This window comes from Gambusia affinis, linkage group LG04 (assembly GCF_019740435.1).
Source record: "Gambusia affinis linkage group LG04, SWU_Gaff_1.0, whole genome shotgun sequence".
NCBI lineage: Eukaryota > Metazoa > Chordata > Actinopteri > Cyprinodontiformes > Poeciliidae > Gambusia > Gambusia affinis.
In genome coordinates, this window is record NC_057871.1 from 3,580,956 (window position 1) to 3,595,221 (window position 14,266).

Sequence of the window (14,266 nt, forward strand, 5' to 3'; positions counted from 1 at the left end):
ACAGAATCCTTTGAAAAAACTATGGAGAATATGTCAACGTTAATATGACTAACACAATGTTATTTCAAATTTACAAATCTGGTAACCAACAAATTATTTCAGCCTAATTTAGCTATCTGCCTTTAATCTCATGTGTTTACATGTAAATGTTCATTATTACGTAGTGGCCCATTTAAAAAAAAAAACGTTAACATTGGGCTTTTATTTTTTTGTCTAAAACCGACTTGTTACAAACTTAATTCATACAAAGAATTGTCTTTAATTGGTTTATAGGTTGTTATTAATCCTGTTCAGCAATAGCAAGACGCATTGCTACTGCAAAACAATAAAATTCGTAATATGATTTACAGCAACCAATCATTTCTTACTTTCAGAATTCGGATCTAGGAATTACGTCACACTAAACGCCTGGTGTGTTTGATTTCCATAATCGCAATTCGGAATTTTTGAGTGCAAAGTTAGAAAGTGTAATTTTTATATGTAAAAATTTTTCTTCCTAAATTTTTTTTGTTCTTTTAGTTTGAAGTGTTTTGTGTAGCTTATAAATGTATTATGCACCTTTGTAAAGTAGAGGCGACTTTGGCCATTTCTATACACAGCATCAGTGTTCTTGACCCAGTCCAGTTTTTTATCAATGTGGACACCCAGATATTTATAGTTCTCCACAATGTTCACAATGACCCCCTAGATGGTAACAAGGGTCACCGGTGTCCTAATCCTCCTCCTCAGATCCACCACCAGTTCCTTGGTCTTTTGTCACATTAAGCTCCTGGTGGTTCACCCATAAAAAATCCATAATTTTACCCTGAACTGTAAGTTAAACAAATTGATAGAACTGCATTTCTCAAAACATTTTTGTGTTGAACAGCAAAGGAACATGTTCACAAACAGGTGTTACACAGTGTGACTAATTTAACAAAACACACCAGATGTGCAAATAAACACTATATTTCTATAGAATTCCAAATGTTTTCTACAGCTCACCTATGACCTTCCATGTTTGAAAACAGAATTCAAGGGGCATTTAAGCTATTGGGTTTAATGAGCAATTACTTTTTCAAGAATAGGCTGGCTTGAATAATTTTTTTTTTTTTCATTGAATAATTAAATCATAATTTGAAAAGTGTTTTACTGTTGGCTCACTTTTTTGCTTCTTGTTTGTTTACTTGGGTGATCTTTATACAGGATGTTTTGATAATATGAAATATTTAAGTGCGACAAAAAATATATATAAGGGGGACATATTTTTCCAGCACTGTATGGCGTGTATACCACACGAGGTCATTTTTAGTGACATTTTCGAGGGTCCGCGAAAGCAGCACTTACAAGTCTCGCGAGAGAGCACGTTTACCGGGTAGCTTTTGTAGCGCGAGAAAAACCTTGCTAGCGTGCTGGCTGTTCAACCGGCGCGTCTTTCATTATAAACAATAGTTCAGACTAAGCCCGTTAAGGTTCAGGAAAAACATTAACGGTCATTTCAACAAGATATAGTAAGGCACTAATTAACCCACCATATCTCTGAACCGAAGAGAGATTTCCATCAAAATGTCCGAAAGCGAAAACTGCGTTGAACAGCGGGAAGAACCAACTGAAGTTGAAGAAGCCGGAGGAGCGGAGGTAACACGGTTTAAACTATTCCCATCACTGACTAAATGTTTTTCAAACACACCACCGTTTTCATTAATGTACCCTCTCTTCGCTTTGAAAGTTATTCCATCCTCCTTGTGTTAAATGCTGTGCGAGTGTTAATGTGAGGTATCCAGGCTAGTTAGCTCTCCGCGACGGGTGCTACAGTTAGCTAACAGCAGCAGCAGCAGCATCAGAGGCGTCCAGCGGCCGCCCAAGCTAACGTTACCCGTCCCATAAGCAGTGTTTATACTCCAAAGGTTGTTGCACCAAAATTATCCCCTCAGTTTTTGTTCACTGGCATACACGCAGTCATATTGGTGCTTGTGAATGTAAACATTTTAACTAGACCAGTGAGGAGAATAACTTCTCAACTTTCCTATCAGTCTCTTTGTTTTCAATGAGTCTGGTCAGAAAAAGCCTGCTAACTGTTTAGGATATGTCGCACCTTCTGTTGTGTTTCAAAAAAACAAAACAAAACAAACAAAACGGCATCCTACTAACTTCATATGGCCTTCATATGTAACAAAATACAATATATTAAGACGAGCACAAACAACTCAAAATGTATCTATGTTCTAATTATGTCACCGTTAAAGCTGAAATCTGCACACAAGTCGCCACAGTAGTCCACATTTTATTATCAGATAAAATGCACAATAAATAGAAATATTCTTTATTGTCCTACAGTGGGGAAATTGGTGTATTATGAGCAAGATAAATAGAAACATGAATATTAAAACTAGGGTCAGAAATATAAAAATAAGAATAAACTATATAATCAAGGCAAATTTACAACATAACAAAAATAGTACTGTGCAGCTATTGAAAATTGCATATTTGTATAAAATAGAATTACAAACGGGTATTGTAATTGAAAAAAATCAACAAAATGTGCATTTGTATTGTTTTGTTTTTTTTGCATAAAATACAATAAACAATTTATAACAAATGAGAAAACCAAATTTGCTGCTATTATATAAGAATTATGCTCTTTGTGGACTGTCAATTGGACAATTTAGTCCTGCTAAAACTAATATGACATTATCTGATCACTAACATATGTCTTAAAACATGACATCAGGTTGTTAGTGTAAAGATAATACATTTTTAAATAATTTATTTTTATTGAAAGCAGCTGAGTTCTTGTTCCTCATCAGTTTATTTGGAGTGTCGATCCTATGGAATAAGAAATATGAAAAAAATATTCCAAAGCAAATCTAATCTATAATCTTGTGCTTCAGGAAAAATCTGACTCTTCAGATGCTGGAAAAGAATCCTCATCAGAAGGTGGTGCTGATGCACAAGATGCATCCTCCTCTTCATCATCTAAGACTAAAGAGTCCACTCCAGGTTACGAGGAGAAAGTGGTAAATAGATTATTTTGTGTAGTCAAAGTATCTGACTTGTGATTGTGGGCAAATGAGTGAAGAGACTTCCCTTCCGGTTTATTGCAGCAAACTGACCGAACAAACAGATTTGAATATCTGTTAAAGCAAACGGAGCTGTTTGCACATTTCATTCAACCAGCTGCACAGAAAACCCCAACCTCCCCCCTGAAGATGAAGCCGGGCCGTCCTCGGATCAAAAAAGACGAGAAGCAGAACCTGCTCTCTGCTGGAGAGTGAGTATTTAGCCCAACAACTTGGCTTGTTTTTAACCTTCGGAAACTTAAACCCATTTTCTGTTCTGTGTTTCAGCAACCGGCACCGCCGCACCGAGCAAGAGGAGGACGAAGAGCTTCTCAACGAGAGCACAAAGACCACCAATGTGTGCACTCGCTTTGATGAGTCTCCCTCCTGTAAGCGCAGACCGGCTTCCTGAGCTGAAGGAAATTTTAGAGCTGTTCTTTAGGTTAACTGCTCTCTTGTGTCTCATTCCAGATGTGAAAACAGGAAAAATGAGGGACTACCAGGTCCGTGGTCTGAACTGGCTCATTTCTCTGTATGAAAATGGAATCAACGGCATCCTGGCAGATGAGATGGTCAGTATTTCCTTACTTATGAAAGCATGTGGGTGAATTCCAGTTAGTTTCTGGCCTTCAACATGTTCTCTGAACCTGTTCAGGGACTGGGGAAGACCCTCCAGACCATCGCCCTGCTGGGTTACATGAAGCACTACAGAAACATTCCAGGTCCTCACATGGTGCTGGTCCCCAAGTCCACTCTGTACAACTGGATGAACGAGTTCAAGCGATGGGTGCCCTCTCTGCGCGCCGTCTGCCTGATCGGAGACCGGGATCAGCGTGTAAGCTGTGACAAAATGATTAATTTAAGGCTTTTGATTTAAAACTCTGTCATTTGAAACATTTGGGTTCTGATTGATTTCCTTCAGACCGCCCTGATCAGAGACGTTCTGCTGCCAGGAGAGTGGGACGTCTGTGTCACGTCTTACGAAATGCTCATCATTGAAAAGGCCGTGTTTAAGAAGTTCAACTGGAGGTACCTGGTCATCGACGAAGCTCACAGGATCAAGAACGAGAAGTCAAAGGTCAGGAGCTGCTGACATTTTGCCCTCTTCCAGGTTCATATGGGTGCTTGAAAATGCTTGAATTTCATTTAGGTGTTATAAAGGTTTGGAAAGTGCTTGATTTCTGCATAAAGTCCTTGAAAATACTTGATATTCAAACTACACATTTTTGTAATAAATTGCAATCTAATGTTTCAGTAAAAACCTAAACTTAAAAGTATTATTCAGTTAAAACCAGATATTTTCAAACACCTAATGAACATTTTTTTTCACAGTCTAAAGTTAAATCAGACTAAACTTATTTTTTTATTTCAGTTAAAATTACCAAAATTATTTATAATTGTTAAAAGACAGAAAACTTTTTTTGTAACTTCGAATTAGTAAGTTTGAATGTGGAATGTTGTTAACAGTAATAATTTATGTCATGCTTTTCAGCTGTCAGAAATTGTGCGTGAATTTAAAACCACCAACCGGCTGCTCCTGACTGGAACGCCACTTCAGAACAACCTGCATGAGCTCTGGGCTCTGCTCAACTTCCTGTTGCCTGATGTCTTCAACTCATCAGAGGTGTTTACTTCCATCCTGTTTTCCCCTCTGTCTCCCAACCCAAGTTTATGCATCAGGTTACTTATCAAGTTTTCATTTCTTTCTAGGATTTTGACTCATGGTTTGACACAAACAACTGCTTGGGCGACCAGAAGCTGGTTGAACGTCTTCACACTGTAAGTTCCAAACATTTAATGAAAATCTCATTCTTTTAAAGTGTTTATTTGGGTTGAATATCCCTTTAAATGTCTTGTTGTTGTTCAGGTGCTTCGTCCTTTTTTGCTTCGTCGTATCAAAGCAGACGTCGAGAAAACTTTACTTCCCAAAAAAGAGATCAAGATTTACGTGGGTCTGAGTAAAATGCAGCGTGAGTGGTGAGCATCGAAGCTTCAAGATTCTTTGACATTAAATTTGATCTGAACTGGAAGCCTAAAGACATCGCCTGTATTTCCACCCATCAGGTACACAAAGATTCTCATGAAGGACATCGACATCCTGAACTCTGCGGGAAAAATGGACAAAATGCGTCTGCTGAACGTCCTCATGCAGCTCAGGAAATGCTGCAACCATCCGTACCTGTTTGACGGGGCAGAGCCCGGCCCGCCCTACACCACCGACCTCCACCTGGTGGTGAACGGCGGCAAAATGGTGGTGCTGGACAAGCTGCTGCCCAAAATGAAAGAGCAGGGTGTGTAGGCTGTTTAACATTAAGCTGGCTTTTCATATCAAACTAACACGGTCTGGAAGAGTAAATGGATTACAGAATTTATTTTTACTAAAGACTTGAAAGGTTCAGTTTTCTTCCAAAGGCTTCAGATCTTTACAATGTAGAGTGCCTCCTCTGGGTCTGGGAAGATCTCCTGCTCCAAGTGGAGGAGTTTAAGTATCTCTGGTTCCCCTGGAGGAGATGGCCCAAGTGGCTGGGGAGAGGGAAGTCTGGGCCTCCTTACTTAGGCTGCTACCCAACTCCGGATGAGCAGAAGAAGATGGATGACTTCAGAGCATCTTAAGCTGTTTTGTTTCTTTGTTTAGGCTCCCGTGTGCTCATCTTCAGTCAGATGACCAGGATGCTGGACATCTTGGAGGATTACTGCATGTGGAAGAACTATGAGTATTGCCGTCTGGACGGACAAACGCCACATGAAGAAAGACAGGTACACAATGTTCAGGTGTATTGAATGCTGAAAAACAATATTTATTTTATTTTTAAATGTGTCCTGCCTTACATAGATTAGGAAGATTAGGATTTAACTGAAGTTAAAAAATATATAATTTAATTGTGTAATTTTTGTGTTTGCCTTTTTGAAGACATTATAATGGATTCCAAAAACGCATAATCAAATTTCTTGTCAACTTTTATCACAAAAACATGGTGGCCACTGGTGGGCTCCCGCCACCACCAGGCTTATAAAGTATTTTAAGGGGAAACCCTGCTGGTGTCATTTGACTCTTAACAAAGCGGTTTCTCTCTAATGCCATCAGGTCTCCATCAACGCGTACAACGAGCCGAACAGCACAAAGTTCATCTTCATGTTGAGCACGAGGGCCGGCGGTCTGGGCATCAACCTGGCTACAGCCGATGTAGTCATTCTCTACGACTCGGACTGGAACCCCCAAGTCGACCTGCAGGCGATGGTGAGCGCTCTGCTTTCAAACGCAGCCGCAGTTAATTAGTTTCTGACTGAAGATAGTAGAAAGATTGAGAGCTATCTGGTTTTCCTTTTAGGACCGAGCTCACAGAATTGGTCAGCAGAAGCAGGTGCGTGTTTACCGTTTCATCACGGAAAACACTGTGGAGGAGAGAATCGTGGAGAGGGCTGAGATGAAACTGCGCCTGGACTCTATCGTCATCCAGCAGGGTAAGCCTCGTGTCCGATCTGTGAGTGGATTTAGTGGTAAGGAGGCAAAACTAAAAGATTTTTTGTTTACAGGAAGACTTGTGGATCCAAGTGCAAACAAGCTGGGTAAAGACGAGATGTTGTCCATCATCCGGCACGGTGCCACACACGTGTTTGCTTCCAAAGAGAGCGAGATCACAGACGATGACATTGATGCGATCCTGGAGCGCGGAGAAAGAAAGGTGAATCCTGCAGAGTCGCATTTCAGATGAGCTGTTCCTAAAAAGGTTTAAACTGTTTTCCTGTGAATGTAAACCTTTGATTGTTTTCTGGTAGACCATGGAAATGAAAGAGAAGTTGTCATCTCTGGGTGAAAGCTCACTGAGGAACTTCACCATGGACACCGAGAACACCAGTGTGTACACGTTTGAAGGAGAGGACTACAGAGAGAAGAAAAAGGTAAAAATCCTGACCAGCAACAGAAGTCGTACTCCATGTGTCATATTTTAAAACCTGGGTTTGTTTTTTTCTTTACAGGTTATCACCAACTGGATTGAGCCTCCCAAAAGAGAACGGAAAGCCAATTACGCCGTAGATGCATACTTCAGAGAAGCTCTGCGAGTCAGTGAGCCCAAAGCACCCAAGGTAGGACCAGATCGCTCTGCTAACATGAAGACTTTATAACCTGGGTTCACAAAGGTGCTTTAAATGCTTGAGTTTCAATTTTCAAGGTTTGGAAAGTGCCTGATTTCCTTATAAAGTTCTTGAAAATGCTTGATGTTCAAACTGCAATTTTATGCTTTATTAAAAACCTAAATTTGGAAATCTTTACAGTTAAAACCAGATATTTTCATACACCTAATAAAAGACTGATTTTTTAATAAATTTTTTTTGGTGTCTGAAGTTAAATCAGAGTAAGTTTTTATTCTTTTAGAAAGCTAAATTACCTACATAATTTCATTTTTCACTTTCTTTGTATATTTTGTTTAAGCATTTAAGTTGAGCAGAAATTTACCTTAATATGATGTATTTTGATATTAATATTTGTATTATTATTTTGTTTTAATTAGAATTACCAAAATTATTTGTTTGTTAAATACCAGAACATTTTTTTTGACAATGTATGAATTCAAAAGCTTGAATGTAGAATACTGTCACAAGACATTATTAATAACAGAAAAAATTATATATACAATAGTTAATTTGCATTGTTTTTATCTTCATAGTGTGGTACTGGAAAAGTTTGAAAACTTACCTTCAAAGTGCTTGAATCTTTCTGTGGTACATTGGATGAACTCTGTATAATACACATAATGCAGAGGGATTGTTTTGTTCTTAATGGAAACGTGTTCCATGTTTTTACAGGCTCCTCGTCCACCGAAGCAGCCAAACGTTCAGGACTTTCAGTTCTTCCCTCCGCGTTTGTTTGAGCTCCTGGAGAAGGAGATCCTGTTCTACAGAAAGACCATCGGATACAAGGTTCCACGTAATCCCGACATCCCCAACTCGGCCCAGGTCCAAAAAGAAGAGCAGGCCAAGATCGACGAGGCCGAAGCTCTGACTGAGGAGGAGCTGGAGGAGAAAGAGAATCTACTGCAACAGGTAGAGATCATTCCAACCCAGATCGGCTGGTTTAACACGGAGTCAGTCTGTAAAGAACTGCGGCTTGACTCGTAGTGAGACTTTGATCTGTTATGGTTTCAGAACCACTTTCTGTTGTGGTTTTGAAAACACAAGAGAAAGTCAGTCTGATGCTGCAGCTCTGAACAGAAAGAGCATATTCTGTAAATTTTATTCACCAGATATATTCCTCTTCACTCATAACAACCCTGACTATAACAAAACAAACTCGGATATTATTCTGTCGGTATTTTCAAAATAAAAGCACTGTGTATTGTTTTGTTTTTTTGCCTTTTTTCCAAGTTAAAATATAAATTAATTAAAAACCCTACATGATCAGACTTTATACTCAGGTCAGATGGTATTTCAGTCTCTAAGGAAGAAAATTTATGGAATTTGCTTTTGATACTTTAAAAAATTTTAAAAGTGCAAAACATAAAAAATAAGCTATATTTAAATTAATGGTTTCACCAAACTCTATTTCCTGTTTCATTTATTACAAGATTAAGAATTAATACATTATATACCAAACAAATTAAGCAGAATCTTGGTGCAAAATGTTGTATGTAGGTAGTTTTGTCTTTTCACAAATGTCCAATCTTAATTCCTTGTTGGCTTTTTGCCATTAATGGAAACTTCTGTTCTGTTTTATCTGCAGGCACTACTGTATGTTTTAATAAATATTTGCACCTTGACCTCTAATATTCACCACAAAGCTATTAAAAAAGTATTTAAAAATCTTTTTAATCGTATTCCTTTGATATAATTCTACAATGCACAGCATAGTTGTGTTAGGAGTAAATGATGAGAAACATCATAGAACTTTTCTATTTTCATCAGTTTTTTTTTGTTTTTGTTTTTTTTTTTCTCGCAGGGATTCACAATTTGGAGTAAACGTGACTTCAACCAGTTCATTAAAGCCAACGAGAAATGGGGAAGAGACGATATCGAGAACATTGCCAGAGAAGTCGAGGGAAAAACACCTGAAGAAGTTATGGAATATTCTGGTAATTAATAAATACATCTAAATAATTTAAATATGTATTTAGTGTTCTACGGGGTATTTTTCTAACTTTGTGTGTATTCTTTATTTCTTTGCAGCTGTTTTCTGGGAGCGCTGCAACGAGTTGCAGGATATTGAAAAGATCATGGCCCAGATCGAGAGAGGAGAAGCCAGAATTCAGAGAAGAATCAGCATCAAGAAAGCTCTGGACTCGAAGGTGAGCCGCCATCTGTTGGTTTGAAGTAGCAGCTCAACATCTGGCTTCGAGCTTGAAAATGCTCAAATTTCAAGGTTTTGAAAGTGCTTAGTTTATGCATAAAGTTCTCGGAATGCTTGATATTTTAACTGAACAGATTTGCAATAAAGTGCAATCTAACATTTGATTAAAAAGCTAAACTTGGAAAACGTTATTTTACAGTTGCAACCAGATATTTTCATGCACCTAATCGAGCCACACCATCCTTTTGCTTCACTGTTTGAAGATAAATCAGACCAACCTTTTTTTTATTTTTTTTTTTATTAAAGAAAATTTCTAGTTAATAAATACCAGAAAACTTGGCAAGAATATTTTTAGACATTTCTAACTGTTCTTTGGATATTGTGTTTTTAGGCATTTAATTTGAGCAGGAAGGTCATTTATTTATTTACAGGATTTGCTTGGATTGTTTCAGTATAATAAATATTATTTCAAATTTTTCAGTAACCTGTTGAGCTGTGTAATTGAAATTAAGGTTGGCTTATATTTTATACATTAAACAAGGTCATTAATGTTATTCTGTCTCATACCAGTCAGTTTTACAGTGTGTGTGTGAGTGAGACATTTCAAAACTTAAAATAGTTTTATTTAGGTTCACCTCGTTCCTCCTGTAGAATATAGAATACTATAACAAGATATTATTAACAGTAATAAATATTAGTAAATCAAAAAAATTTTTTAAAAATTTCATTTGTATTGTTTTTATCTCTGAATTGTGGTGTTGAAAATGTTTAAAAACTTACTTTGAAAATGCTTTAGTTTTGCTGTGGTAAGTGTCCCAACCCTGCAACATGTTCCTGTGTGCAGATCGGACGCTACAAGGCTCCCTTCCATCAGCTCCGCATCTCCTACGGCACCAACAAGGGCAAGAACTACACGGAGGAGGAAGACCGCTTCCTCATCTGCATGCTGCACAAGCTGGGCTTTGACAAGGAGAGCGTCTACGACGAGCTCCGCCAGTGCATCCGCAACTCGCCTCAGTTCCGCTTCGACTGGTTCCTCAAATCCAGGACAGCCATGGTGAATTGGGTCTTCCTAGACGTCTCTTGGTTTTTGTTTTTCCTCTTGTGTTGGTTGACACAAGTAAAACTTTAGGGTCTTGTTCTGTTGATGTAGGAGCTGCAGAGGCGATGCAACACTCTGATCACACTGATAGAGAGAGAGAACATGGAGCTGGAGGAGAGAGAGAAGGCTGAGAAAAAGAAGAGGGGACCGAAGAGCGGCTCAGTAAGTCGGAGCTTAGATAGATGGGATATTTGTGCTAAGGCTGAAATGATTAATCGATTATTGGAATAATCGCCAACTAATTTAGTCATAAATTAATTGTTAAACCAGAGTATATAGACTCAAATAAAATTCAGAGCAGTAACCAAGCCGGAATTACATTTTGTATTCAAGATAAAAAAATAATGTCTGTAAATGTATTTTAGGCAAAATGCCTCAAGCGTCATAGTTTAGCTTCACCTGGTTCAGACTTACTAAGGGAATGCTATGGTATACTTTTAGGCAATAAAATGTTTAATTTCTTATTTAATAAAGGAATTCAATTATTTATTTGCATCTTTTAATGAATGGTAAATGAAGTGGTTAAATGAGAAATCTGTAGAATTGTCAGAAAATACATTACTCGATTCCTGAGATAATCACTTGCATCCATCACTAGCAGTTTTACTGACATCACTCATTTTTAGTATCACTGAAAGCGTTTCTCCATCTCGCTCTTCTCCAGGCGCAGAAACGTAAAGCAGAGGGAACCCCCGACGGCCGAGGACGCAGGAAGAAGCTCAAGTTGTGAGGCAGCTCACAAAATAAAAGATGAGAATTTTACCACGTCAACCAGCTCCAGCGTCGTTAGTCCTAGCCTCCGTCTGTCCTGCAGGCTGTGATAATGTACTGTGTTTAAAATCCACTCAGACTGATCTGGTTGTTCTACGGAAGTGTTACTTTACGGGCCTGCATTGTCGTCACTGACCTGAACACTTCAGCTGTGCTGGTTTCGATTTTTTGTTTGGTAGTTTTGTTTGTTTTTTATTATTAGATGTTAACTGTAATAATTGTATTTATGCCATTTGGTTGCACTGCATTCCATTGCTCAAAATGTACCGTTTGTATTTCTTTCATTGGAAACATCTGTTCTTGCATCTCTTTGGAGTAAAAAATGTCTTTTTGAGCATCACAAATAAATCTCCCCTTTTTATATTAAAACTACTAGCTAGGCTTTTCTATGAAATTAAGCTTTAGATCATTTTTGTCCCCAGTAGAATAGGCCATGACGTCTTTATTTTAATTTGTCATGTTATAATGTCATTCTCTCGTTAAAAACAAACCAATAGCAGTGTTTTGACTTATTCTGCAAATACTCCTAAGAACAAATGGACCAATGGACAAACTGGAGAAGCATGATGGCGTGTTGGAACTGGTGGAAGGTTCTTAAAGAGACGGATACAGTTATGATCCGAAGTCAAATAGTTATTTTTTTTTTTTTCTCCCCACCAGGGGGTCTTTTTGTGGGCTCTAGTGTCCCTTTTATGACTGTAGGCTGACAGGAAAGGGGGAGTAAGAGGTGGGAAGACATGCGGCAAATGTTGCCGGGTCCGGGAATCGAACCCACGATGGCCGAGTCGAGGACTGAAGGCCTCCAAATGTGGGTCGAGCTACCCCCTACACCACCACAGCACGCCCACAAATAGTTATTTTTGACATAACGAAGGGAATGTAGTCTTAAAGAGACACACCAAGTCTTTAAATCTAACAAAAGTTGCACGTCTGTCAGTGCTGGGTGTTCACAAAGCAGCAAGTTTTTAAAATCCCCATCACATAAATGTAGTTTTTATTCCTCCCTTCATTTGTGAAAAGGAACAATTTAGTAATAAAGAAAAACAAATACATCCCTCTCTAAATAAGGCACTTCTTAAAGGAAAAAATGACATTACATTTGGCTGTAAAAGTGAGGTTTATCCAAAGCTTGGGATTTGTTACCAATGACATTTTGCTTCTTTAACAGTATCTTCCTTAAGAAAATATTTTCTTGAACTGATCAACAAAACTGGAAATTTAAATTTAACCCTCTAATATTTACACAGCTCAATCTGAACAAAGGTTTTTTATGGTGCGTTTACAATCCCTTTAACAATGTAGTGCCATTAATCAACTGGTGTAACATTTTATCACATTCATTCAGATCTCCTTTGTCCATTCAGTCTTTTTTACTCTGCTCGTCACAAAACTCAATCATGAATTGCAACAATAAAAAATTAAATAAAAGTTATGCATAGAAAAATTGGCTTTTGTGATGAAAGTTTCCGTTTAGTTGTGAATTTGTTTCATCTAGACTGCAAAAACAAAATCTTACCAAATATTTTTGGTCTAGTTCCTAGTTAAAATATCTTGCTATTGAAATAAGACAAAACTAATTTGCATGCAACTTCTCAGCAAAATAAAAGCTTGTTCTAATAATTCTTTAATATTTATTTAAAAATGTACTGTAATTCCACTGACAAACTGTTTCACTTATATTTTCCTATGTGATAAGTGAATTCATCTACCAGTGGAACTTTTTAAATCAACATTAGAGAATTATTTACTTAAAACAAGCTCCTACATATTTCAGGAGACATTTGAACTAGAGATTAGACCAAAACTATTTGGTAAGATATTATGTTTTTGCAGTGTACTGCATGCATCTGCAAACAAGATAAACTGTATTATTTTACAGCAGCACATTAGATAAACAAGGCCAGTATTTTAGAGTAGAATCCACATATTTCCATAATTCTGAAAAGGCTTCATCAAGGCACAACCTACAGGACACTAGTGTTAAAATGAGCCTCAAAGCTGCGACGCTGTCAGCATGAGGGCGCTGAGCGCCGACAGCCTTTGCTGTCCACACGTTGCACTCGGCTTTATCCAGTGCTACAATCAAAGGCACAGTGGTGAGGAAGACTGTTGCAGTCTTTTCAAAAGGAGACTGAAGATGAAGAGAATCAGAGCCTGCATTTAGACCTCAGAGCTGTCTGAACTGCTCCACATGCCTGTAGGCCTGTAGCCTGAGTAGGCAGATGAGGAGGAAGTGGTGTACGGAGGGAACTGAGCTTCCTTTTCCTTCCTCTTGCGCCTCAGCAGCAGAATGACAACGATGGCGATGAGGCAGATGAGCAAGATCAGACCTACGATTCCCACCAGCATGGGCAGGAAGGAGGTGTCAGCCGGCTCTCTGCCCGAGCTCTCCAGCAGGGGGCGCTCCAGAAGGCGGTCACCGCTGGGCGACCAGGGTTGCCGCTGGCTCACCACCATGCGGTCGGATCGGTCCAGGGCGATGTGCTGGATGTTGGTGCCCCGGTTGTTTTTGATGCCAATGTCCTGGACCAGTGCGGGACCGGAGAGCGCCGGGGCGGCCCTGCGTTGGCGACCGTTCGAGACCTGAGGCTGCGCGACCGAAGAGACGCTGTGTTGGAGGTACTCCACGCTGCGTTTGCCAATGTGACGGTTTGCATTCTCTCTGGAGCGGAGGGTGTAGATAGTGTGGATGAACCATTCCCGACCAGCAGCCACCTGGAAAAGAAAAAAAAAAAAAAGTTTCAATTATTCTTCCCTCTTAAAGCTGGAGTAACTTTTATAAAAATAGGGTTTTCACAAATTTGTTAAAATGATCATTTTGTTGTGACAATATAATATAAGACATATAATCTGTGAAAAAAAAAAAATCAAGTTGTCTTCCCCCAGTGCTCCCAGTACTAACTGCAGAAATTCACCACTCAGTAAGAAACAACTAATCAGCGCCAGGAGGCGGGTCTTAATGTTGTTAATCACTCTCGTCAGTCATCATTTATTTCTGTTGGAGCTGAGTAGCTCAACCCTCAAGAGCAGAGATAAGGAAGACTGTAGACTTTTTTGGTAGTGCTAATGATA

The 14,266-nt window shown here is 38.8% G+C and overlaps 2 protein-coding genes across 2 annotated transcripts in view; one reads left to right on the top strand and one right to left on the bottom strand.

Moving 5' to 3' along the window:
* Positions 1-1,348: 1,348 nt before the first annotated feature.
* smarca5 (SWI/SNF related, matrix associated, actin dependent regulator of chromatin, subfamily a, member 5) lies at positions 1,349-11,194 on the top strand. The gene is made up of 23 exons (XM_044114062.1): positions 1,349-1,617; positions 2,871-2,996; positions 3,084-3,250; positions 3,327-3,427; positions 3,510-3,610; positions 3,694-3,873; positions 3,961-4,116; positions 4,531-4,662; positions 4,749-4,817; positions 4,906-5,015; positions 5,103-5,329; positions 5,674-5,795; positions 6,124-6,276; positions 6,368-6,500; positions 6,573-6,721; positions 6,816-6,938; positions 7,017-7,124; positions 7,845-8,081; positions 8,974-9,106; positions 9,201-9,319; positions 10,166-10,378; positions 10,475-10,585; positions 11,088-11,194. The coding sequence occupies exons 1-23, from the start codon at positions 1,546-1,548 to the stop codon at positions 11,151-11,153; spliced, it is 3,108 nt and encodes a 1,035-aa protein (XP_043969997.1). The 5' UTR covers positions 1,349-1,545; the 3' UTR covers positions 11,154-11,194.
* Positions 11,195-12,298: 1,104 nt separating this feature from the next.
* Positions 12,299-14,266, bottom strand: part of frem3 (Fras1 related extracellular matrix 3) — a 37,247-nt gene continuing 35,279 nt past the window's right edge. The window contains exon 24 of the mRNA XM_044114061.1: positions 12,299-13,909. Coding sequence (XP_043969996.1) covers positions 13,355-13,909 — 555 coding nt within the window. The 3' untranslated portion in view covers positions 12,299-13,354. The remainder of the gene's footprint in view (positions 13,910-14,266) is intronic.